This window comes from Capricornis sumatraensis, chromosome 23, assembly GCF_032405125.1.
Source record: "Capricornis sumatraensis isolate serow.1 chromosome 23, serow.2, whole genome shotgun sequence".
NCBI lineage: Eukaryota > Metazoa > Chordata > Mammalia > Artiodactyla > Bovidae > Capricornis > Capricornis sumatraensis.
The window spans coordinates 24,109,732-24,137,599 of record NC_091091.1 but is presented as its reverse complement, the minus strand read 5'-3'; the positions used below and the strand labels follow the sequence as shown (position 1 = coordinate 24,137,599).

General features: G+C 36.5%; 1 protein-coding gene across 3 annotated transcripts in view; it reads left to right on the top strand.

Moving 5' to 3' along the window:
• Positions 1-27,868, top strand: part of NT5C2 (5'-nucleotidase, cytosolic II) — a 101,164-nt gene that overhangs the window by 37,253 nt on the left and 36,043 nt on the right. For all 3 annotated transcript variants that reach the window (XM_068961646.1, XM_068961645.1, XM_068961647.1), the window contains one exon: positions 11,630-11,703. In XM_068961646.1, coding sequence (XP_068817747.1) covers positions 11,630-11,703 — 74 coding nt within the window. The remainder of the gene's footprint in view (positions 1-11,629; positions 11,704-27,868) is intronic.

The following is a 27,868-nucleotide window of genomic DNA, read 5'->3' as shown; positions in this document are numbered from 1 at the left end:
CATGTAATCTGATGTAAAGTTACAGTTGCTATTTGGAAAGACTGCATTGAGGGTGGATAATCTTCATAGAAATTCAGTAAGAGATAAGCACCCTGTTTACCTTGTGGTAAACTCATTTGTTTTTCAGTAGAAAGTGTTTATGAAGATTGGAAGCAAACTGTAGTGTCTTACCAAAGAGTTTTACATAGAAATGAGTGAAATTTAAAAATTAAGTACATTTGAAAATAATTTGTACCTTTAGAAAATGGTGTGAAAGATTGAAAAGCAACCTGTGATTTTGTTTCTTTATGGTCACTTGTAGACAAAAATAATTTCAAGTGGAATCCCCTGTTCCTCTTTATTTTGCGATATAAAATAGTTCTGTAGGGTTTTTTTTTTTGTCTTTATAGTTTTTTCTCTTATGTTTCAGAATTTGAATTATTATTGATATTCTTTTTAGGACCACTGTCATAGGTGACATGCAAGTTAATAGCTGCACCCTGTTAACCATCTCATTTCTAACCTTCAAGCATAACTTCACCTGGTTAGTTCCAGAGAAACATCCTCTTTAATCAAATAGGACACAGATTCCCACAAACAAAAACAAAAACGAAAAACTCTTTAAAAATACAGTGCAATTTAAATTTTGATTTTCTTGAAGTTCTTAATTTTTTTTTTCTAGTAGAAATTTTGAAGTAGTTTCAGAGTCTTGTGTTTATAATGTAGTTTAATCTGGTCATGTATTGATTATGAGCAAAATAAAATTGGCCCATTTTACTGCTATTTTATAAAGCCTCATTATTAGTTAAAAAGAGCAGCCATGGGTATAAATAATTCTGTATTATTTTTAGACCTCTCATGACATCATTGGAATTTTGAGGTTTCTTTAAATGTGAAAATTATGAGAGGACTGCCTCTTCAGGTTTGTATATTTTCTTTCCTTCTAGCTCTAGCTATAAGCTTGCAGTTTTTATTAAACAATTTTTGTGATACATATTATCATGGATGCTTGTAATATCTGTCAGGCTTGTACAGTGGTTATTTATAAAGCTGGTTTACAGATTTAAGAAGAACTATATTTCTAGATGCAGTCAAAGTTCTGGGAAGTAATTAGTACTTCCCCCCCGCCCCCCATGGTAAAACACATGTTAGAATTGGTTGTTTAAAAAAAGATCTGTGTACGTCAGAGGACACTATAAAGCCTGGAGTATTCTTTTAGATTATTCTAGGGATCCATGAGGCAATTCTTGTACTTTCTGAATAGGTAATGAACAAGTGCATTTGAATTGCATGGAGCCTGTAAATGAAATCAGTTAGCTTTTATTCTCCTTTGCTATCCTTAGAAATAAATGGATCAAGTTTCTACTTTGGGATGAAATGATTTTTATATTCAGAATGTTGGTATATGTGATTATTTTTATATCTATGAACTATTTCCCAAGTAAGTAATAGAAAAGGATTGTTAGTAGAGTTAAATCATCAAAAATTATACTTGAGCCTTTTGTAAACCTATAGTAATCGAGACAGTGTGTTATTAGTGTAAGGATAGATATATAGAGAGATCATGAAACCTAATAGGAAGGTTGTAGACCCACACATACAGTCGGTTGATTTTCAGTAATGACGCCATGGTAAGCCAATGGTTAGTCTATTTAACAGATGTGCTGAAACAACTAAACATTCATAAAGAAAAAAAAGTGAATCTCAACCTTTGCCTCAATCGTATATATATTAAAAAAACACAGAAATGATCATAGACCTAAATATAAAAGCTTAAAGTAAAGTATAGGTGAAAATGATTGTGACTTTGAATTAGGTAAAGATTTCTCTTTAAATACATAAAAAATAAAAACATGGAAGATAAAATTGATAAATTGGGCTTCATCAAAATTAAAAAGAAAAAAACCTCTGCTTTTAAGAAGACAACATTAAGGAAATAAAAAGGTAAGCCATAGACTGGGAGAAAATATTCTCAATACGTATATATCTGATAAAGAACTTATATCCAAAATACCTGAAGAATTCTTATAACACAGACCAATAACCCAGTTTGTAAATGATTCTTCACACAAAAAGACACGGCCAATAAACAGGTGAAAAGATGCTCTGCGTCATTAGTCATTGCGTGCTGAGTCGCTTCAGTTGTGTCCGACTCTTTGCCACCCTATGGACTGAGGCCTGCTAGGCTCCTCTATCCATGGGCTTCTCCAGGCAAGAATACTGGAGTGGGTTGCTGTGGCACCCTCCAGGGGATCTTCCTGACCTAGGGATCGAATCTGTATCTCTTGTCTCCTGCATTGTCAGGCAGTTTCATTACCACTAGCGCCATTAGGGAAATACAAATTAAAACCACAGTAATGTATCACTGCAGACCCACTAGAATGACTGAACACTGACAGTGTGGAGCAAATGGAACTCTCATGCATTGTTGATGAGAATGCAAAATAAAAACATTTTGGCAATGTCTTTTAAAGTTAAACATACACTTATTAAATGGACTAATATTTCCACTTCTGAGTATTTGCTCCAAGAGAAATGAAAGCATTATGTCCATACAGATTTGTGTGTGAGTGTTCATAGCATCATTATTTACGATAGCCAAAACTGGGAACAAGTCAAAATATCCACTAATTGAATAGGTAAATAAATTGTGGTATATCCATGCAATGGAATACTACTCTGGAATAAAGGAACTAATTTTTGATACATGTAATAACATGAATGAGTCTCAGAACTATTGTGTTAAGAAAAATAATCAGAGATAGACTACATGGTGTTTGATTCCATCTACATGAAAACTAGTGACAGCATAGATCAGTGGTATTTTGTGGCCATGGGTTGGGGAGAGTATTGTGACATGAAGGAATATTTTGGGTTGATTGTGGTAGTTGTTACATGGGTGTATACAATTACCAAAACTCACCGATCTTCACACTTAAAATGGGTGAATTTCACTTGAAGTAAATTATACCTAAATGAAGTTGGAGGGGGAATGAGACTTGAGAAACTCAACTTGCTTATTTAAAATCTTATAAATAAAATTATTGTTTAGCATAGTCAAAGGAATATATTTGGAAAATATAGGTACTCTAGGATGTGTAATGCAAGGGGAAAAAAAAATACATTCTTCTTTCATTGTAATGATCGATCCCTCATCTTCTGGAGCTATTCAGAATGCCTTTTATTACTAGAGCCTGCTGTCTTTTAGGTGAGAAGCCAAAATCAGTTTTGTCATTTGCTTTTATTTTAAGTTCTAGATTTTGACTTCTGTTTTCCATTATGGGCACAAACAGCACACTTGTTAATTTGGCTTAATGATAACATGGATAAATATTTTCTTCTCTAATTTTTATTACACAGAATTAAACCTTAATATTTTGTTGGATTTTTATAAATTATCTTCTATACATTGGTTTTTACTTTTAAAAATTGGGGAGAAAAAGAATTTAGGGGAAAGTAGGAAAAAAAGATTGGAAAAAACGTGTTTTTAATTAGACTGAGATTTTTGAACAGTAATTTTCCGAAGTACTGCCATTGTTCCCAGTTTCTCCCTTAATTTATGTATTCTTCGTTTGTTAGTCCTCTTTCTTATTCCCCACCATTCTGCCCTCATTACTGCAGTTTCTTCATTTGAGGTTGAAAGTGAAGGGAATTTTAATGTCTTTTAAAGAGCTTCTCCTTAAAGAATGCTTTGAAATCTTTGGGGAAAGCATAATTGCTACTCTTATTAGTCTTCATTTATCACTTTTTAAGATATACATTTTTTTCACATTCAGACATCTCTGAATTTGGGCTACATCTAGCAATATACCACCTAGAATTAAGTTGAGTTCTTATAGAGAGAATTTCATTTCTGTCAGTCACGTAGGGGCAACATTAACCATGCTGCTGCTGCCTCTAAGTCACTTCAGTCGTGTCTGACTCTGTGCGACCCCATAGATGGCAGCCCACCAGGCTCCCATTCCTGGGATTCTCCAGGCAAGAATATGGAGTGGGTAGTAGGGTAAATTTAAACCACAGACCTACCAGATTTATTGTTCAGATTCTCAGGGGGAGTTTTTTCCCATTTCTTGGACTTGGTGTCAGGGTCAAGATGCACAAATGTCCTTGTGTGTTTCTTCTGTATTGCAGATTTAGCTCTCCTTTTTCCTTGTACTATGGATAGAGGGCTTTGATAATCCTAGCTTTACAAGACTCTGACTTTTCTTGGGCACCCCTCCTGGCCCTTTTTTAGTGGCATGTAATATGGGTGAGTTCTACAGTTGATGAGTCTTAAATTTTAACCATCTTTAATTGTGTTCCCTCCACATTCTCCTCACTGGGACTTTTTTATATTGAGTATTTGAATAAGAAAAATTATGATAATTCATGTATTATTTTAGGAATGATAGCATGCTTATTCAGACTTTTGAAGCACAAGGTGCTGTTCTCATGGCATAATCTGATAATGTATCCTTCCTGAGGATGTTTCTCAGAGAGAATATTCAGACAAATTAGTAAGAAACTGTTGACTGGAAATTTATGAAAAAAACTGATGCTTCAGTGACTTTACTTTTATAACCTAGTCCACAATTTCTTGTTGTGTCTGTATATTCGAGGTATTTAAACTTTCAATTTTTAAGGATCCATTTTCATAAATTAGAATTTTTTTTTAAGATCACTAGCACTCTTGCCTGGAAAATCCCATGGGCGGAAGAGCCTGGTAGGCTGTAGTCCATGGGGTCGCTAAGAGTTGGACACGACTGAGCAACTTCCCTTTCACTTTTCACTTTCATGCATTGGAGAAGGAAATGGCAACCCACTCCAGTGTTCTTGCCTGGAGAATCCCAGGGACGGGGGAGCCTGGTGGGCTGCCATCTATGGGGTTGCACAGAGTCAGACACGACTGAAGCACCTTAGCAGCAGCAGCAGCATTCTTTTACTGAAGAATGGGAGAGTAAAGGCAGACTAAGGTCTTGTCATTATGTTTTTAAAATAACAGCATTATTGAGATATAGTTCACATACCATTCAGTTCACCCTTTAAAGAGTACAGTTCAGTGGTTTTAAGTATACTCTCGAGAGGTGTACAGCCAACAGTACTAATTTCAGAATATTTTTATTATCCCCCAAAGCAAATTGCCCATTCCTTCTTCTCCACAGCTCTGGCAGTCACTAATTGCTATTAAGTTTTTAGTTTAAATTTTAATTCAGATGAATATTGTGTCTAGTCGTTACTAGGCCCTATGCCATTGTTGGGAAGGCAATAAATCCTTGTCTCCAAGATTATAATCCAGTAAAGAATAAGGGAATTAAACACTTAATGTATATGATAAAATATAGAAGTGCCAGAACTGCTCACATGCATCACATTATAGAACGTTAGTTGTTGGTGAAATGTCTTTCAGTTCAGTTCAGTTCAGTCGCTCAGTCGTGTCCGACTCTTTGTGACCCCATGAGTTGCAGCATGCCAGGCCTCCCTGTCTATCACCAATGCCCGGAGTTCATTCAAACTCACGTCCATCGAGTCGGTGATGCCATCCAGACATCTCATCCTCTGTCATCCCCTTCTCCTCCTGCCCCCAGTCCATCCCAGCATCAGAGTCTTTTCCATTGAGTCAACTCTTTGCATGAGGTGGCCAAAGTACTGGAGTTTCAGCTTTAACATCATTCTTTCCAAAGAAATCCCAGGGCTGATCTCCTTCAGAATGGACTGGTTGGATCTCCTTGCAGTCTAAGGGACTCTCAAGAGTCTTCTCCAACACCACAGTTCAAAAGCATCAATTCTTCAGCACTCAGCTTTCTTCACAGTCCAACTCTCACATCCATACATGACCACAAGAAAAACCATAGCCTTGACTAGACGGACCTTTGTTGGCAAAGTAATATCTCTGCTTTTGAATATGCTGTCTAGGTTGGTCATAACTTTTCTTCCAAGGAGTAAGCGTCTTTTAATTTCATGACTGCAGTCACCATCTGCAGTGATTTTGGAGCCCCCCAAAATAAAGTCGGACACTATTTCCACTGTTTCCCCATCTATTTCCCATGAAGTGATGGGCCCAGATGCCATGATCTTCGTTTTCTGAATGTTGAGCTTTAAGCCAACTTTTTCACTCTCTTTCACTTTCATCAAGAGCCTTTTTAGCTCCTCTTCACTTTCTGCCATAAGGGTGGTGTCATCTGCATATCTGAGGTTATTGATATTTCTCCCGGCAATCTTGATTCCAGCTTGTGCTTCTTCCAGCCCAGCGTTTCTCGTGATGTATTCTGCATATAAGTTAAATAAGCAGGATGACAATATCTTTAATTATAAAAAGTAATCTGAGACCCAGGGGCATCATTGTTACAATAGTTCTCTAGCATGGCCAGAAGAGTTTCTTAAAGAAATTTCAAGGGTCTTGAAAAATAAGGTAGAGATAACTAAGAAGGACGTTTCATGTATGGAGCACAGTATAAACAAAGCTTCAGAGAACTTTTAGGAAATAACAAGTAGTTCATTTTAATTACTAGAGCTAAAGGTGTGTGATGTGGAGCAACGTGAGATAAAACTGATTTTGGAAAGATAATGAAAGCTTTGAACTCCTTGAAGATTTTTTTAAAAATTGTAATGTATTTGGTAGTAGGTAGTGAGGAATGTCTAAAGGTTATTAAGAGGGAGAGCAACATGATTAGAGCTGGGCCTTAGGACAGTGCTTCTCATCTATGTTGGAGAACCATTTTCTTCTAAAAGACTTCTCTTCTGTTAGAAATTGATACTTAGAATAAAAATGAATTACTTGAAAAATGAAGAGAGATAAAATGAAAGTATATATTTTTTGTTATTATGTTCAACAAACAAAACTTTTCTGTCAAATTGTTATAAAAGTTTCTAAATACTTGCAGTTTCTTAAATCAGTAACAGCACTTCACAAATCTGCATTGGACTGTGGACCCCACTTTTGAGTAGCACTACTTCAAAGCAATTAATTTGGCATTAGTGCGCAGGCAGAGCCATTGAGAGATGATTGCTGGAGAATTAATGAGGGACCTGGACAAGTGGTTAGCAGTTTGAATGGAATGGAAGATCTAGATTAGAGACATTTGGAAATTTAAATGAAGGCAAGTGAGATGTTGTGGATTTGAGGGAGAGGAAAGAATCAAAAGATTTTAATAATTAGGTTTTAGACTTAAGGGGAAAATGAGAGTGCCCTGGCGGAAATAGAGACTAGTTTGGGGAAAGAGATAACAAATTAGGTTTTCAACAAAAATTCACCTTATAGCATTTTTCTGTTAATTAACAGACACTCACATACATCATTTGGTTGATAATCTAAATTTGCACTCTCCAACAGGCACTTGTAACTGTAACAAACTTTGAGTATATAATTACACAAACCCATAACCAAAACATGCCTGAGATTTTTTGCTTGTATCCTTAGTCTCATTTGTTGTTGCAGTAACTGTTGTTGGGCCTTTGGCCAGGAAATTGTGACTCCTGGGCAGGAGGAGGAGCGAGGGATAAAGTTCACCAGTGCCAGAGAAATTCTATTCCAAATGGATTCATGTGGAGCAACAGTGATATCCAATGACAAGTTAAATTAGACACAGAGGTGTTTTCTCCAGCACTGTCTCAGAAGAGACATACTGTGGAGGGGCCTGGTTCCGACTAAAACGATCTTTTTGAAGTAAGGTTACAGTCACACACACAAAAATTATACTAGGGATTTGAAGAAGAATTCTGTTATGTGACTTCAAGAACTAGTTGACTCAGATAGTTTCACACTTTGCAGAACGGCAACCAGTGACAGATGAGGTAATGCTGCTTTGAATTACAAGTTCAATCTCAAAACCATTAAGAGTTTGCTATTTACAAAATTCCAAATTTAGTAAATTGCATGTTCATGTTCCTTTAGTGTGAGAATACTAGATTCCTGTTCTTAAAGCACATTATGTTAATAGTCTTATTTCTTTTGTTTAATGTCTGTATTTATTTGGATAGCATTTCTTCAAGTGTTATGCCTTACTGCAGTGCCGTATGATAGTAAAAGCCGTTACATTTATCTTTGTGTTGACGTCTCTGCTCAGTTTTATAGTGTTTCTGGGTCTGTCTGCTAAAGATTGTGTCTGTTGTTTTAATGCTCAAATCTATATCTTGCAAGTGACTTAGTACATAGGAGTTTCTGGCTGATAATTACATTTTAATGTTGGATGCTTAGTTCAGTCATGCTTTCTGGGGTGGCAGCTTTTTGCTTTATTTAAAGTAAGCTTTGGAAAGTTTCACAAATATAGGCAGGCTCTTGAAGATAGAGATGTGGAGTATGGTCCACTGGTTAATAATTTAGAAAAATGACTCAAGTTAACAGGCATTAATGAAGATACAGTCAAGGTTCTGGGACCAATAGAAAATTTTGGATTCCCCAAGGCAGATAATGATATTTTTGTTTTAAAAGTGTGGTGAGACGATGAATCAGCCTTTTAATTGATAGAGCACCTAGCACTTTCTTTTATATAATAATAGTAAAAAATATTTATTAGTTTGACGCCAGGAGATCAGTTTCGCTTTAAGGCTATATTCTGGAGACGTGGTATTTCTGGCTCAAGGCTGCCTCTCAGCTGAAGTCAGTGCATACTTGCAGCATTTGGATGTTTATTATCTTTATAAATCATGGCATATATATTACTGGAGTTATCTATAATGCAGCTGTTCCCTTTTGTTATCACAGCTTTGCTTATGCACTTTAGGTATTCATGCATAAATTAGATTTAATTCCCTATTGCCCCTGTCTCCTATGTTGTAGCTTAAATTAGGGAAAGAAAAGGAGCAGTGAGAATATATGTTAGGTTTTTCTTTTGTTTCTTAAATTATAGGGGAGACAGGAGTGATTGTTAAGTTCAGGAGTTGCTTCTGTAGGTGAGGGTACTTACATTAAATGAAAATGAAAAGATAAAGGATATTTGGTTTCATAGAAAAGCATCTTTTCTAATTTTAGACATCTGAAAAATCTTACGAGTTTTAGCTACTCCCTAAAGGACAGCTTCTAGGATGTATGTCATAAAATGGTACCTGCTTTGTAATAGGCATTCGACAAACATATTGATTGAATAAAGTGACCAGTTAGTCAAAGAGGAAAGAGTGTGATTTAATGGATATTTAGCAATGATTATTTTTGCAGAAACAACAGATTTTTTTATTCCTGATATATATCTTTCCCAAAGTTTCTATGGACCATGACTAAGGATAATAGTATGATCTCTGTATCCTTAAAAATGTGATAAGGAATACAGGTTAATCTCTCTTCTGGACAAGAAAGAAGTGGGTGGATTATCTAGCTGGATCTATTTCTTTCTACCTTTAGCAGTGACTGATACCAGAAAAGTGTCTTTTTGTCTATGATTCTAGCTGTGTCTAAAACCAGCTTGCATCATTCTTATGTCAGAATCAAAGCTGTTCCTTTTATTATGTGGTCCCATATATCTCTCTCCTGGATAGAAAAATCTTCCCAGTGTGTTCCTGCTGAATTCCCACAGAATATTTTAGGCATGTCAGCTGTTTGGGCTTTGATCAAGGATTTGATCCAGTTGGCCCCCTAGCCTGAATTGAGAGTGTGTTTGAAAAGTCTCAGCTTCAATGTTTCCAGAGTTAAATCCATTACTCAGTGTCTTTACCTTCTCTTGTGCCTTCATAAGGATTTATGTAACTGAAAAAGGTGATAATAAAGTAGATGCTCCAGTTGGTAGTAATAGAGTGAAATTTGATGAAGTGGTAGAAGGGTCATGGTGATATATTTGGAGTTTGGGGGTATTTTTAAAAAGATTTGAGTAGGTGTCATTTGTCTTCTAGTTCCCTGTATCTTTCAGCTATTCACTACTCTTCCTCTCCCATCCATTATTAACCCAATCAGAATAAGGGCTGATTTTCCAGAATAACAGGTTTTCTTAGGGAAAGAAAGTATAAATGTTTTACATAACATCTCTCTCAGGAACTAAGAGTTTTATAAAACTTACCTAGTGTGCATAGCACACTATGAGAGAAACAAGTTCGTATTTGTTAGAGAATAACATTTCTGAATTCAAGGACCTATTAAGTCCCCCAGTTAAAATATTGTAAGCAAATATTTGATTATTTGCATATAAAATTGGTGCATGCATTCTGAGATGAGAGGAAAAACTTTCTATTAAAGTTTAAAACAATAGTTTTTGAGTTGGTGAAGAGTATTTTCTTAAGTCGTTATCTAAATTAATGATTTCCAAACTTAAGTATTTCGTTGGTTAAAGTATGAAACAGTCATCCTTCTGGATGCATGCTTAAATTACATATACTACTATCGTTACTTGTGTATAGTAGAAAACATACACAAATTAGACACTTAAAAAATACGAGATAATTTTGAGTAGAAGCTGTAACCCTTTGTTCTGTATTCCAGGGGAGTCTTTCATATCCTTAGATGCAGTCACTCCTCTTTGGAGACTACTGACCTATATTGTCAGTGGAGAAGCCTAGCCTAGGTATCTTTATTTTTACCAAGTTTTCTGGGTGATTTGTAGCATTCTCATTTCTCATAGTTACTTATGAGATGAAGGCAGAGAAAAGGTTTGGTAATAAGAGGATAAACCATTCAGTAATTTTGGCCACCAAACTTTGGGATCAGATTGAGGGGGTCCCCTTATTTTTAGAGATGCTTGAAACTTACCCCAAAGCACCATCGTGATGATGATCCTGCATATTGTTATGTTTAGTTTTCCTTGTGTTTTCATAGTTATCTTTCTGAAGTTTGAATCTGCTTATCGCATTTCATCAAAATCTGATAATTTGTTCTTGCCTGCAGGATAAAGCCCCATCTCTCTAGTGTGGCACAGTCTTGATTAATCTGACCCTTGCTACCCTTTTTTAGCTTCATAACCTTTATTGCTGCTTTCCCTTCTCTGAAAAACTTCCGTTTGCAGAAACAGAAAATTAAAACCAAAGAAAATGCAGCTCCAGCTCCAGTAAATGGTTTTTGGTTCCCTGCAAACCTTATCTTTACTTTGTCATTCTGTGTGGAGTGCCTTTCTTGCTTTGTCCTACTGGAAAACTTCTACTGATTGTTCAAGATCAGCTCAAACAACTTGTGCTCTCTCCTGCATGTTATTTGATAGCATTTATTGAAATACTTTAACTAGTTGCTTAAGCCTCTCTCCTGCTACTGCTGAATTCCTCAAGGATAGAAATCGGTTAAAATATAAGTACCATTAGGGCAGGGACTGTTTTATTCTCTGCCATATCACAGTGCCTGGTATATAGTACGCATTTGGTAAGTATTTGTTGAATAAATCTGTTTATATTTATGTCTTTAGTGTATGGCATATGATGGGCTTTAAGTGAACCTCTGTTCATTAAATATATTATAAATGAGTGAATGAATTATAAAATCTCAGAAATAAGCTATTTTATGGGGTCAGACTTAGAAAAGGAGAACTGATTCTCTGAAATTTTGAGTACATAGCATTGTTAAAGACACAATAAGAAAATTCATATATTTTCTTATTGAATGTATCTGATGTCACCTATGGTATAAGGAGAACTTGAGTAATTTATATTGTGAATCTTAATATTGGTATTTAAATGACATCTAGAAAGATAGCCAGATAATTCCATTGAACTTAGTTTTTTTTTGGCTACAGTGTTATCATTTTTTACTCTGTTTTTTCTTTAGGGTGTTTGTGAACCGGAGTTTAGCCATGGAAAAAATAAAGTGTTTTGGTTTTGACATGGATTATACACTCGCTGGTGAGTATCACTTTGTGATTGCTTAAGAACTACTACTTAGGATACAACAACACACTAGACCTTACAATAAACACTTGTTGATGTAGTCACATATTTAGCTGCCAGAAGCTTTTGTTACCAGGCTGCTTTCATTGACATTTGTGAATATTGAAATTATCAGATTTCCTTGAGATTTAGATTGTACAGGTAGAACAAGTGCTAAATTAGAGACCCTGGTAAGAAATGATACGATGAAAGTATGCATTAATATGTATATTTGTGCACTTTTGGCTTTTACTTTATTAAGCTGTTCTTCAAGGATGGAATTTTGTGTCTGTCTACCACAGGTAAACTTTTATCAGTTAAAAATTTCAATGTTATTCTTAAGACAAATGGAAAATGTGTTGATTTTCTTTTGAAATTATTACACATATACTATGTAAAGACTTTAAAAGCTAGAGCTATTACTTTTTTCATTATCAAATAGACCTTAGACCAGCATTGTTGTTTTTGCTTTTCTATCTCTGAGATATATTTGAAATACTTAATGTATTAGCCAATAGTTGCAACATATTTTGAGAACTTATGAAGTTTTTATTAAAGTATTTGCAGTCTTGGCAAAAATGTCATTTAATTTAAGAGGTAATAGGGATGAACAACAAGGATCAAAATCAAAAATCTCATTTTGTTACTGAGCATTGAGATAACTGTACAGCACAGGGAACTATATATTCAGTATCTTATCATCTATAAGGGAAAAAGAATCTGAAAAAGAATATATATATAACTGAATCACTTTGCTGTACACCTGAAGCTAATACCAACATAGCAAATCAATTTTACTTCAAATAAAAATAATAAACTAAGAAAAAGGGGGTGAAGAACTGAGTTGAGCACACATGTTTATATGTTTGTTACCTGCACATGTGTACAACTTAGAGTCTTTCAGAAATTTTCTCTGAAGCTATTGTCTTTAAGTAGTACACAAAACATTAAAATGTATTAATTCACTTATCTTCAGAAACTTTATATAACAGTGTTAGAAAATTGACTTCCATCTCAAATTAGATAAATCTCAATTTGATGTTCAATTTAGGCAACTACAAGTTAATATTAAAAATGTACGAAATGAGCACATGTAGTTTATAGGTGCTTGTTACATGGATGTGGGTATATTTTACCAAACAAGTTATGTATTGAAAATATACACTGACTTGATTTTAATTTTTCTTTCTTCTCTCTATAGTCTTTGTTATTTATTTAGTTTTCTTTAACCATCAAGCTGTTTTTGCAGTAGATTCTTTTATATTTTCCCAGTTGGACACAGGCGCTTTCAGATATTCTTATCAGAAAGCAGTTAGAAACACTGTGCTTTCTCAGTGTAGATCTTGTCCAAATTGGAAGAAAATCCTGCAGTTTCTCCTTTCTAGAATTCTGCTATCCAGGGAAAAGAAGATCATTTGGCAGCTGAAAGGGGTATTAACTAAAGCAGAGATAGAAGTTAATGGGGCTGGAAAGTGGCAAACTTTTTTTTCTTGGTTACTAAGATCATCTTACTGTATTGAAGTAGTTCAATAAGTATTCGCTGGAACCTTGTAATGTGCCTGGTGGATTTTGTTACTGAGCATTGAGATAACTGTATATTCTATAGAATACTTTAAAAAGGAATTCTCTTGTTTAACAAAAAAGTCACTGAATCTTGGTTTCTAAACTTTAAAGCTACCTAATGGTTTCTTCTTTTTATATGCTTTTTTCTTTTTTGTAATCTTACTTTATATTTTAATGTTTATTCTTAGTTTAGACACTATACTTTGCTATATATTAGTGTAATAGTGATTATTATCATTTATTAAGTACTTATTATATGCCAAGCCTTGTTCTAAGTGTTTTACATAGGTTATTTCATTTAATATGCAGATTATCTCATTCACATCAATTATTTAATACAGAATCCTATGAGGCAGATTCTACTATTATTGTCTTCATTTTACAGAGGACACTAAGATTTTGAGGGCTTTATCTAAAGACATTCAGTTGTGATATAGCTGAACTAAGATTCAGACTTAAGCATGCATGTATATATATGTATATAATATATGTGAATATAAGTTTACATTGTATTTTGAATAATGACAGTTTATAGCAAGGTGTAATTTGAAAGTGATACGCACTTTCCCCTCCCCTGCAGACAAACCAGCCAAGACTTAAGCACCCAAAAAGACAAAGCTCTTGAAGTAGCCCCCTTGAGAGATTATATATTATTCCAATAGTTCTATTTTGGATGAAAACCATTGTGACTATCCTTGTGGTATTGCCTTCACTTCATAAAGCATGTAGGAAAACAATTTTACTGATTTTATACTGCCACCTGTTTGCCATAATAAATATTCATAAAATTTGTCTGAATAACTTTTGGTTTTTAAACAAACAAACCACACCCTTGAAGTACTAAGGACTTTTCACGAGAAAAATGTGCCATAAAGTACAGTGACAAGACTAAAAGTAGTGTTTTTTTGAAAGCTTTGAGTATTTGGGGTAAATATCCCTGAAATAAGTGGAGTAACCACACAGGATGAATTCTTGGAAAGGGCTTGTATTCTCTCTGAAGGCTTTTCTGAGACATTGTCTTCTCTGTGCAATCCTGACACCTTGGTATATCACCCCCCAGAGCAATTTGTAATTCACTTGCAGTTTTTGTTCACTTGCTTGTCTCCTCTTTGGCCTGCTAGTTCCTCAAGGGTAAGGAGTTTCTTTTTCACATTTATGTCCTTTGTGTGGCCTAAAATCTGGAGTATAGTAGTTGCTCAGTGAATATTTATTGAATGAACAATTTGGGTGCCTAAGTTTTAATATATCAGTTTAGGAATCAATCATGGTATTTTATGTTTACCCAATATAAAATATACACTAATTACTCAAGTTAAATACTTTTAAGCATGGACTTATTTTAAAATTTTTAATAAACTTTATTGAAGAATAAGTTACATACAATGAAATACATGCATTTTAATTATATAGATGGACTTTGACAAAAGGTATATGCCTATGTAACCAGCAACCATCATCACTGCAATTAAGATAGAGTGTTTTTCTATCACTACAGAAAGTTCCCTCACTGCCTTTGTGAAGTTACTTCTCCTCCTTCCCCTCTCTTGGCCCCATGGCTTTTTGTCACTACAGATTAATTTTACCTTTCCAGAATTTCATGTAAATGGAGTCATACACTGATGTACTCTGTTTCTGACTTCTTTTGCTTAGCATAATGTTTTTGTGATTCATTTATGTTGTGTCTGTCAGTAGGTAGTTCATTCTTTTTTTTCAGTCCTAACTTTTTAAAGTTTTTATTTTGAAATATTTTTAAATTTGTGGAAAAGTTGCAAAAGTAATAGTTTGCCTTTATTCTCTCCTATGGTAACGTCTTACTTGACCCATGGTTGACTGTAGGACAATTATAAAAACTAAGAAATTAACATTAGTACAATACTGTTAATTGAACGACAGACTTTATTCAGTTTATAAACTAAAATCCTTTTATTCTGATTCAAGATCCAAACCAGAATTTCACATTGGATTTAATTGTCGTATTTCCTTTGTCTCTTCTGTGATACTTCCTGAGTCTTTCATATCTTTCATTGCTTTGACACTCTTGAAGAGTCCTGGTTAGATGTTTTTGTAGAATGTTTCACAATTTGGATTTGTCTGATTTATTTTTTTCCATGAATAGATTGAAGTACTGTGCATATTTGGGAAGAATACCACAGCAGTATGTGCCCTTCTTAGAGCATGATACCAGGGGCCCATAATAGGTCTTATTACTAGTGATGCTAACCAGTAAAAATTATGAAATTCTCTTTTCTCTTTAAGCTTTACTTTTTTGGGTCGGGAGACCAGGTAGCAGTCCTTTGTTTTTATGCTGCAATTTGTGTGTCCATTTATCTATTGATGGGCATTTGGATTGTTTCCAGTTTGGGGCTATTGTGAGTAAAACTGTTAACATATATGTAGAAATCTTTTTGTGGATGTATATTTTTATTTTTTTCTAGGAAAACATTTAGGAGTGTAATTGCCAGATAATGTTTACCTTGTGGGAAACTGACAAATGGTTTTTCAAAGTAGTGATACTATTTTAAATTCGTACCCAGAAAACATCCAAATTCTAGTTGCTTCACTCCTGTCTACACTTGATATTGTCAGTCCTTTGAATTTTAGCCATTCTAGTGAATATGTAGTGTTATTTCACTGTGACTTTATTTTGTATTTCTCTGATAACTAGTGATGTTGAAAATCTTCATGTACTTATTGGGTATATGTGTTTTGTGAAGTGCCTATTCAAATGCTTATGTTTTTTTTTTTTTAATGCTTATGTTTTAATTGGGTTGTTTATCTTTTTATTGTCAATTATAGAAGTTCTGTATGTATTCTGAATGCTGATCCTCTGTCAGATACATATCTTGTGACTGAATTGACCAATATGTGTTAGTCTGTCTATTGACATTCTAGTCCATTGATCTCAGTGAATGTCACATGGTCTTGACTGGTTATTGTAGGTTTATAGTTAGTCTTAAAGTAAGGTAGTGTTAAGTCCTTTAACTTTATTCTTTTCTCAAATTATTTTGATATTTTAGGTCCTTCATATTTCTGTATACATTTTAAAATAAACTCGTCAGTTTTTCAAAAAAGCCTGGATGGGGTTTTGGTTATGATTGTCTTGATCCCTTATTCCATTTGACATCTTAACTATCTTAACTATGTAGAATCTTCCAGTCCATGAACATGATACATCATTTGATTTACCTAATCTTCTTTAGTATCTTAACAATTTTTTTGTGATTTTTGGTGTAAAGGTTTCATACATATTTTTTTACATTTACCTGTTAAATATTTCATATTTTAATGTAGTTTTAAATGGTGTTTTACATTCCATTTTCTATTTTTTTTTGTCATTAGCATTTGGGAATGCAGTGTGTTTTTGTGTCCTGTGACCTGCTTAATTTGCTTATTAGTTCTAGTAACTCTTTTGTAGATTCCTTAGAATTATCTACTTCTATGATCATATCATCTGCAAATGATTTAATTTTTCCTTCCCAATCTATATATCTTTATTGTGGTTTGGTCACTAAGTTGTGTATGATTTTTTCGACCCTGTGGACTATATGTAGTCCACTAGTCTCCTCTGTCCATGGGATTTCCCAGTGAAAATCCTGGAGAGGGTTGCCATTTTCTTTTCCATGGGATCCTCCCAACCCAGGGATCAAAACCAGGTTTCCTGTATTGCAGGCAGATTCTTTACCAACTGAGCCACCAGGGAAGCCCATATATCTTTATAATTTATTTTATTAAAAAATTTTTTTGGCTTCATTGTGCTGACTAAAACCTTTGTACCATGTTGAATTAACTTCCTGAGTGTTCTTGATCTTAGGGAGAGAATGTTCAGTTTTTCACTGTTAAATAAGGTGTTGGTTTTATGTAGATAATTTTTATCAGGTTGAGGAAGTTCCCTTTTATTCCTAATTTTCTGAGAGTTCTGATTTGCTTTGTTTTTTAACGTGAATGAGTGCTAAATTTCATTAGATGTTTTTCTGTCTCAGTTGAGATGATTATGTGTTTTTTTTTCTTTTTTAGTCTATTAAAAGGGTGAATTGCCCTGACTGATTTCTGAATATTAAACCAGTTTTGCATTCCTGGAATAAATCCTCCTTGGTCATATACTTGGTCATGTACATGTTCCTTAAATATTCGATAAGATTAACTAGTGAAGCCATGTAGGCCAGGAATTATCTTTTTGTGAGAAGGTTTCAAATTATTGAGCTTCCCTGATAGCTCAGTTGGTAAATTATCCACCTGCAATGCAGGAGACCCCAGTTCGATTCCCAGATGGGGAAGATTAGCTGGAGAAGGAATAAGCTACCCACTGTAGTATTCTTGGGCTTCCCTTGTGGGTCAGCTGGTAAAGAATCTGCCTGCAGTGTGAGAGACCTGAGTTTGATCCCTGGGTTGGGAAGATCCCCTGGAGAAGGGAAAGGCTACCCACTTCAGTATTCTGGCCCAGAGAATTCCATGGACTGTATAGTCCATGGTGGTCTGTTGGACATAACTGAGCGACTTTCACTTCAAATTATACATTCAACTTTTAAACAAAAATATGGGGCTAGTCAGTTTCTATTTCTTTCTGTATCAGTTTTGATAATTTGTGCCCTTTCATCTAAGTTTCAAATTTATTGACATCAAATAATTCATAATGTTTTAAAATTATTCTTTTGATGTCTGTAGGATCTGTAGTAATGTCCTTGTTTTCATTCCTGATACTGGTAATTTGTACCTTTTTTTTCCTTCATCAGTCTAGCTAGGGGTTTATCTATGTTATTAATCCCCCACGCTTTAACCTCTGCCAAGAAAAAAAGAACCACCTTTTGGTTTCAATGAGTGCTTGAGAATGAGGAAGAATTAAATTTAGTGATGATTTTAAATTAATTATGACTTTGAGGTTGTAACCTGCTTTTGTGATAATTGTTAACTATAAAAACAGTACTTAGAAAATTATTAAAGTACTATCCAAATATTCCAGGCATTTTCTTCATTTGGTTTATATTTTTTATTAGGACCTAGGCAATAATATGGCACCCTACTCCAGTACTCTTGCCTGGAAAATCCCATGGATAGAGGAGCCTGGTAGGCTGCAGTCCATGGGGTTGCTAAGAGTCAGACATGACTGAGCAACTTCACTTTCACTTTTCACATTCATGCATTGGAGAAGGAAATGGCAACCCACTCCAGTGTTCTTGCCTGGAGAATCCCAGGGACGGGGGAGCCTGGTGGGCTGCAGTCCATGCGGTCGCTAAGAGTCAGACATGACTGAGTGACTTCACTTTGATTTTTCACTTTCATGCATTGGAGAAGGAAATGGCAACCCACTCCAGTATTCTTGCCTGGAGAATCCCAGGGACAGGGGAGCCTGGTGGCCTGCCGTCTATGGGGTCGCACAGGGTCAGACACGACTGAAGCGACTTAGCAGCAGCAGCAGGCAATAAATAATAACTTTAATTTCTGATTATAATTTTTAAGTTTGATTGTTTTGCTTCTGTATTCTCTTAGCAGCATTAATATCTTTGATGTTGTTGACCTACTTTCTTGCTTCAGGCATTAATGAAATATGCCAATTCTCTATGCAGAATGAAATATGGCACAATACACTTTGTTTCATTTTTTCCCCTTCTATTGACTTTAGAGTTTGGTGGTTAAGGGCTTGGTTGTTTTAGCCTTTTTTTTTTTTTAGTATTATCAATAACTAGAAGTAGTGAAAGTCGCTCAGTTGTGTCTGTCTCTTTGCGACCCCATGGACTATATAGTCCATGGCATTCTCCAGGCCAGAATACTGGAGTGGGTACCCTATCCCTCCTCCAGGGCATCTTCCTGACCCTGGAATCAAACTTTGGCCTCCTTCATTGCAGGCAGATTCTTTACCAACTGAGCTATCAGGGAAGCCAGTATTATCAATAGCTCAGTATATATTAAGTGCTTAATAAATAGTAGTTGTTACAGTAAATGGCTACCTTCTTTGTGTAACTATTCCTAAAGAAAAGACATTCAATAACCATTTGCTTTTTTTTTTTTTTTAATTGGGAGAAGGAACAAGCTAATAAACATTCATTTTATCTGGAATCTAGCATAATCTATGAATTGGCTATTCTGGCAAGTGATATTTTGAATGATACAGGGTTATCATTTACAGCATAGATGGATTACTGGTTTTCAGAGTTAGAATGCAGTGCTGCTGCTGCTAAGTTGCTTCAGTCGTGTCCTACTCTGTGCGACCCCATAGACGGCAGCCCACCAGGCTCCCCCGTCCCTGGGATTCTCCAGGCAAGAACACTGGAGTGGGTTGCCATTTCCTTCTCCAATGCATGAAAGTGAAAAGTGAAAGGGAAGTCGCTCAGTCTTGTCCAACTCTTCGAGACCCCGTGGACTGGAGCCCACCAGGTTCCTCTGTCCATGGGATTTTCCAGGCAAGAGTACTGGAGTGGGGTGCCATCGTCTTCTCTGAGAATGTAGGGAGATTGATAGTAAGGCGAGAATTGGTGTTTCTGAAGAGTCTGGATAGGACATTGCGTCTCATGTGGCAGTCTTGTTTTGGAATGGTTCATTCAGTAAGAGAAGGTGGTTATGGTTTCAGGGCCTACTTTATCACACTGTAAATCTTGCCTAAATTTTTTCAGAGAAAACAACTATATAGGTTTTCTCAAAGTTTCTCTTCCCGTGTGTGTTTACACATGTTTGAAATATATATGACCTTTCCATGGAAAGAGTTTGGGATGGAATCTAATTTTCGGGAGTTAAGCTATTTTCATAAGAAAACAGTTCTGTTTGGGTCTAGAAAATGACCATAGGAGACCTTCTTTGGCAGGAGAGGTGTCATGGATTAGGTTAACTTTGGGTCACTTTTAGTCCATACTGATCGGTAAGAAGATTGGCTTTGATAATCCTCATCTTCATGTCAGATGTCAGGGTTGATAAAATTAGTGGTAAATAATCACTTAAAACTTTGATTTATCACTAATAAATAAGAAAGAGGATAACTGAGGTAAGAATGCATACATGGACTCTAAGCATGTTAAGCTGCGTATGTAATTATTCCAGACTTGCAGTTTACCATCAGTGGTGTCAAAGGTTCCATACGAACCTTTGACAGAATGAAATTAAGTTGTGGGGTTTTTGTTCTTTTAGTTTATTAAAAGAGAAATTGATTTTGTTTTTGTTGTATTGCTAAGTTGTGTCTGACTCTCTGTGACCCTGTGGACTGCAGCACACCAGGCTTTTTTTCTCTTCCCCTACCTCCCAGAGTTTGCTCAAATTCATGTCCGTTGAGTTAGTGATACTACCTAACCATCTCCTCCTCTTCTGCCCGCTTCTCCTTTTGCCTTCCTTCTTTCCCAGCATCAGGATCTTTTCCAATGAGTTGGCTCTTCCCATCAGGTGGCCAGATGGCCTTATATTAATTTTCAAAAATTTAATGATTTTGCTTAGAGTTTGGTACATTTATTCATTGAGCGAAGTGAATCACAGTGTTCAGTAACAATCCATTCTGATGGGAGCTTCACTGTCTTCATCTCATCTCAATATCAGCCTCATACCTCACATAGTTATTTTTTTTATGAGAAGATCCCTTTATCATCAGCTATCCTTGTGATTAAAGCAAGCTATACTTTTTTTTTGTTTTTATTAGTTTATTTGCAGGATTTCTATGTAAGATTGACATTTTTATATAGATAAAAATTAAAACTTGCAAACAGAGAATTTTTGGACCTGAATCAGTTTTAATCCTGAAACCTGCCTATAGAATTAATGCCAGTATTGGTATTTATTTAAAGCTTCATCTCCGCAGTACTCTAGGTTAACACTTTATTTCTCTAATGGAATTATGTACATTAATTATAGTATAACCAGTTTGTCTACTAAATAATGGATTAAATGTATACAAAAGTCAGTGTTTAGAATCTAGATCATACTTCAGTTCAGTTGCTTAGTCATGTCTGACTCTTTGCAACCCCATGGAATGCTGCACGCTGGGCTTCCCTGTCCATCACCAACTTCCGGAGCTTGCTCAAACTCAGATCCATCGAGTCGGTGATGCCATCCACCCATCTCATCCTCTGTTGTCCCCTTCTCTTCCTGCCTTCAATCTTTCCTAACATCAGGGTCTTTTCTAGTGAGTCAGTTTTTCTCATCAGTTGGCCAAAGTATTGGAGCTTCAGCCAGCATCAATGAATATTTGCTATTGATTTCCTTTAGGATTGACTCGTTTGATCTCCTTGCAGTCCAAGGGACTCTCAAGAGTCTTCTCCACACCACAGTTCAAAAGCATCAATTCTTCGGTGCTCAGCATTCTTTACGGTCCAACTCACATCCATACATGACTACTGGAAAAACCATCGCTTTGACTAGACGGACCTTTTTTGGCAAAGTAATGTCTCTCTGCTTTTTAATATGCTATCCAGATTGGTCATATCTTTTCTTGCAAGGAGCAAGCATCATACTTAGTCTTGTATATTAGCTTCGTTACCAACAAGTGATGAACTATGTTCTGGTTTCCTATTTTATTAAGTTGTCTAGTGTAGGTCCTTTCTAGACCTCGGAATTTGTGTTTGTGGTCTTTATCTGAGAGTAATGTTTAGCCTTTTTGTGCCTCAGTGAGACAGACAGATGGATCAGACTTATAAGTGCATTCTCCAGGACAAACCAAGCCCAAAAAGGTCTTGATAGTTGACCTAAGATGAGGTTTTTGAACTTGTGAGAGAGCAAGAAAGTTGTTTTTAACCATATTACTCTCTCTCCATAGAATGAAGGGACCAATCTGTACTATTTGTTAATTTTGTTTCTTTGATTTTGTTTGCATACAGGACTCCTAAAAATGTTATGTTGCAGAATTTGTTGTTACTAACAGTGGACAGAAGAGTGAAAATAGGAAACAAAAGGAGGACTTGAGCTTTTAAGGTTTAGTTCTTGTTCATTTTTCAAGTGGCATATAGGCATAAACAGACCTGGGGTTTCCATTACTGTTAGTATTTTGTTACTTAGTTTTATAATATTATACCTAGAAATTTATTGCTGAGGTTTCAAACAAGATGATCTTTTATGAATAACTGAGTCACATAATGTGCTTAAGATCACCTCCTCATGGTAATAGATCATCACTTTCTGACAGACTGCTAATCTCCAAAACGTGGTTTCTTTAACAAGCAAAATGCTAGTCACTAGCTGTTAAGTGTCAGTCCAGTTCAGTTCAGTCGCTTAGTCGTGTCCAACTCTTTGTGACCCCGTGAATTGCAGCACGCCAGGCCTCCCTGTTCATCACCAACGCCCAGAGCTCACTCAGACTCACGTCCATCAAGTCAGTGATGCTATCCAGCCATCTCATCCTCTGTTGTCCCCTTCTCCTCCTGCCCTCAACCCCTCCCAGCATCAGGGTCTTTTCCAATGAGTCAACTCTTTGCATGAGGTGGCCAAAGTACTGGAGTTTCAGCTTTAGCATCAGTCCTTCCAATGAACACTCAGGACTGATCTCCTTTAGAATGGGCTGGTTGGATTTCCTTGCAGTCCAAGGGACTCTCAAGAGTCTTCTCCAGCACCACAGTTCAAAAGCATCAATTCTTCGGTGCTCAGCCTTCTTCACAGTCCAACTCTCACATCCATACATGACCGCTAGAAAAACCAGTGGAATCTTGGTATAAAAAAGTGATTAAAAAAACACACACACACACAAGCCAGGATAGCTCTTTTTCTGTTTTGAAGGGTAAGTTCCATATATGCTGAGTTTAGACCCAGTCTCGTTTTTCATCTTTACCTTAGAGGCTCTGTGGTTGGAGAGAAAGAGGAGTGGGAGACCTGGATCTGGGTCCCATCTCTGCCTTGTACTAGCTCTTGGCTACTAGCATGTTGCTTAACCTCTTCATTTACTCCAAAAACAGGGCAGGGTTATAGGGATGAACTACTGGTATAAGGTTTGAATGGAATAATGAATATATGTAAAATGATAAATGCAGGGAAAGTACTTTTCTTGCTCTGACTGGTGATACCAAAATGTTAATATGCTGAACTTGAGCATAAGGGAAACTCTAAGGAGAAGACTATCAATATTAATTAAACTCATTTATATTCCTCTAAATTGTGGGGAAACCTGGAATGCTGAAATGTTGACAGTGGAATATTTAATCACTGTTTTGAATTTTCTTCTTAAGTAATGCCAATGGTCACAAAAAATAGAAAGTTAAAGTTCTTTTCTGAGTAGATTCTTAATGACAAAGTATTTGGCATCAGATTATATTTCCATAGAAATTAAGCAGTGTTTTCAGTGAAGGGTTATTTCTTAGCAGGATCATACTGAAGAAATAGATTTTGGTGAAAAGGTTCTTACTTAAAATTTTTACTTTAGGACAGAGGTATCACTGATATGCTTCTGATAAGTACAAGGGGAGTTATTTGCTTTTTTGAAACAGGAAGACTCTTTTGAGTGGAAAGAACTAGTTGACTTTTGGGTTGCATGAAAAACTTAAACATACAGTAAGTTCCATAGAATTAACATCACAATTATATATGTAGAATTGTTTTCAGAAATTTATCCCAAGGGAGAGTAGCACAACATTTTTGGGTAGGAGTGGGGTGTGGGGGAAGGTTCACTAATATTTACTTAATGCCCTTCACAAATAAAAGTCACCCTTGGACTTCCCTGATGTCTCAGACGGTAAAGAATCTGCCTGCAATGCAGGAGACCAAGGTTTGATCAATCCACTGCAGAAGGGCATGGCAACCCACTACAATACTCTTGCCTGGAGAATCCCATGGACAGAGGAGCCTGGTGGGCTACAGACCATAGGGTTGCAAAGAGTCGAACATGACTCACCCACTAATACTTTCACTTTCATTAGGAGCTATGAAATGTACTTTACGTACAGTGTAGCTTTTAATTCTCACATCAACCCTCTGAGATAGGAATCACTAGGTAAAGAATCTGCCTACTAGTGAAGGAGCTGCAGGTTCAGTCCCTTAGTCTGGAAGATCCCCTGGAGAAGGAAATGGTAATCCACCCCAGTATTCTTGTCTGGAAAATTCCATGGACAGAGGAGCCTGGTGGCTACAGTCCAGGGGGTCGGTAAAAAACTGGACTTGGCTTAGTGACTAAACAGCAATAGCAAAGCTCCATTTTACAAAGAAGGCCCCAGAGTCAACAGGTAAAATGACTTGTATGTAGCTTGTACATTGACTTAAGACCCACACGTGTATACACTCAGTTGCTCAGTTGTGTCTGACTCTTTATGACCCGATGGATGGTAGCCCACTAAGCTCCTCTGTCCATGGAATTTTCCAGGCAAGAATACTGGAGGGGGTTGCCATTTTCTATTCAAAGGGGTCTTACCAACCCCTTGCATTGGCAGGTGGATTCTTTACCACTGCACCTCCTAGCTAAAATTTACAACCAAGTCAGTTTCCGTTTCTCTTGCTGCTCCCAGCTATCAGAGGTACAGAAATTATTTACTCACCTCTTGATAAGAACCTAATAATTGAAAAAAGTTCATAAACATAGAAGATAACCCTTCTTTTTTCCCCCAAAATGGGAATTCTCCATAAAGCAAAATCCATCTTGCTCTGGCGTCTAAATGTAGTCCTCATCCTTAAACTACAGATACAGTAGTAGCCCCTTTATCAACAGTTTCACTTTTGATGGCTTCATTTACCCATAGTCAACTGTGGTCTGAAAATATTTAAATGGAAAATTGTAGAAATAAACAATTAATAAGTTTTAAATTTCACATTATTCTGAGTAGCTTTATGGACTCTTATGCCTTCCTGTTTCTTCCCACCCAGAATATGAATCATCCCTCTGTCCAGGGTGTCCTCCCTGTTAGTCATTTAATAGCCCTCTCAGTTATTAAATCAGCTGTCATGATATCAGAGTGCTTGTGTTCAAGTGACCTTTATTTTTTATTAGTGGCCCCAAAGAGCAAGAGTAATGATGCTGGCAGTGTGTATATGCTGAAGAGAAGCCTTTAAATGAAAAAATTCTCAATAAGGAAAAAAAAAATCATATGCTAAGGTTACTAAGGTCCATAGTAAGAATGAATATTCTGTTCATGAAATTGTGTAAAAGGAACTAGAAAGTCATGAAAACTTTGGCTACTGTTTGTGTGATGAGTGCTTAGTTAAGATGGAAAAGGCATTAAATTTGTACATATTTTGAGAAAGAAGGATCATGTAACTTTTATTACAGTATATTGGTATAATTGTTCTATTTTGTTATCATTGTTCATCTCTTCAGTTCAGTTCAGTTCAGTTGCTCAGTCATGTCTGACTCTTTGCGACCCCATGAACCGCAGCATGCCAGGCCTCCCTGTCCATCACCAACTCCCGGAGTCCACCCAAACCCATGTCCATTGAGTCGGTGGTGACATCCAGCCATCTCATTCTCTGTCGTCCCCTTCTCCTCCTGCCCCCAATCCCTCCCAGCATCAGTCTTTTCCAATGAGTCAGCCCTTTGCATCAGGTAGCCAAAGTATTGGAGTTTCAGCTTCAAAATCACTCCTACCAGTGAACACCCAGGACTAATCTCGTTTAGGATGGACTGGTTGGAGCTCCTTGCAGTCCAAGGGACTCTCAAGAGCTTTCTCCAACACCGCAGTTCAAAAGCATCAATTCTTCGGCACTCAGCTTTCTTTATAGTCCAACTCTCACATCCATACATGACTACTGGAAAGACCATAGCCTTGACTAGATGGACCTTTGTTGACAAAGTAATGTCTCTGCTTTTGAATATGCTGTCTAGGTCGGTCATAACTTTTCTTCCAAGGAGTAAGCTTCTTTTACTTTCATGGCTGCAATCACCATCTGCAGTGATTTTGGAGCCCCCAAAAATAAAATCTGACACTGTTTCCTCATCTATTTCCCATGAAGTGACGGGACCAGATGCCATGATCTTCGTTTTCTGAATGTTGAACTTTAAGCCAACTTTTTCACTCTCCTTTTTCACTTTCATCAAGAGGCTCTTTAGTTCTTCACTTTCTGCCATAAGGGTGGTGTCATCTGCATATCTGAGGTTATTGATATTTCTCCCGGCAATCTTGATTCCCACTTGTGCTTCCTTCAGCCCAGCGTTTCTCATGATGTACTCTGCATAGAAATTAAATAAGCAGGGTGACAATATACAGCCTTGATGTACTCCTTTTCCTATTTGGAACCAGTCTGTTGTTCCATGTCCAGTTCCAACTGTTGCTTCCTGACCTGCATATAGGTTTCTCAAGAGGCAGGTCAGGTGGTCTGGTATTCCCATCTTTTTCAGAATTTTCCACAGTTTATCGTGATCCATACAGTCGAAGGCTTTGGCATAGTCAATAACGCAGAAATAGATGTTTTTGTGAAACTCTGTTGCTTTTTCCATTATCCAGTGGATGTTGGCAATTTGATCTCTGGTTCCTCTGCCTTTTCTAAAACCAGCTTGAACATCTGGAAGTTCACGGTTCATATATTGCTGAAGCCTAGCTTGTAGAATTTTGAGCATTACTTTACTAGCGTGTGAGATGAGTGCAATTGTGTGGTAATTGTTCATCTCTTACTGTGACTAATTTATAAACTTTATCAGAGGTATGTATGTATAGGGAAAAAATAGTATATGTAAGCTTTGATACTGTCCACAGTTTCAGGCCAGAGAAGGAAATGGGAACCCACTCCAGTACTCTTGCCTGGAAAATCCCATGGACGGAGGAGCCTGGTAGGCTGCAGTCCATGGGGTCGCTAAGGGTCGGACAGGACTGAGCGACTTCACTTTCACTTTTCACTTTCATGCATTGGAGAAGGAAATGGCAACCCACTCCAGTGTTCTTGCCTGGAGAATCCCAGGGATGGGGGAGCCTGCTGCCTTCTATGGGGTCGCACAGAGTAGGACACGACTGAAGTGACTTAGCAGCAGCAGCAGTTTCAGGCATCCCGTGGGGCTCTTGGAATGAATCCATCAAAGATAAGGGTGAGTTCTGTAGTTTCATCCAGTTTTTCTTTAGTTTTTATTAATAGAAGCAATCTTAAGAGAATAAAGCTTCAGAGTACTATATAAATATTTTATTGTTAGAATTCTAAACTTGTGCTTTTTTTTTTTTCAATTAAAAAGTCTTGGGAGAAATTGAACATATGTTTTAGACTCTTTCCTTTTGATTTTTCTGACCTCCTCTCCTGTCTACACCATATCATGAACTGCTGGGGGTGAAATTTAATAATCCCATATTCCTAATCACTTTGCATTAACAAGCCTAAAGTGGGGAAGGAAGATAGAATAAAAAGCTACTGGGAGCATCAGGGAAGAAATAAGCTAGTTCTCGGTCTCAGTAAATCAGAAGATTATCCTGCTACTTGCAGAAGCATCTCATGACTTTTGGTTTCTTATCCTATCCTCTCAGGCATAGTCGATGCTCTCTGATCTTGTTTTATTGTTACTGGAGTTGACTCAGCTCACTTGACATTTCAGTGAACGTTATTTGCATGGTGTATTTGCTTGGACTAAAGTCCAGGGCACTCAGATCATGTCTCTGTCAGCAATTGTGTATTCTTACGAAGCTTATTGGCGTTAGAAGCATTTAAAGGGGTGAGGAAAATAATTCTAAAGTAAGAAGTATTATATAATACTGGTGGACTGTCCCTGAAGACATCTCAA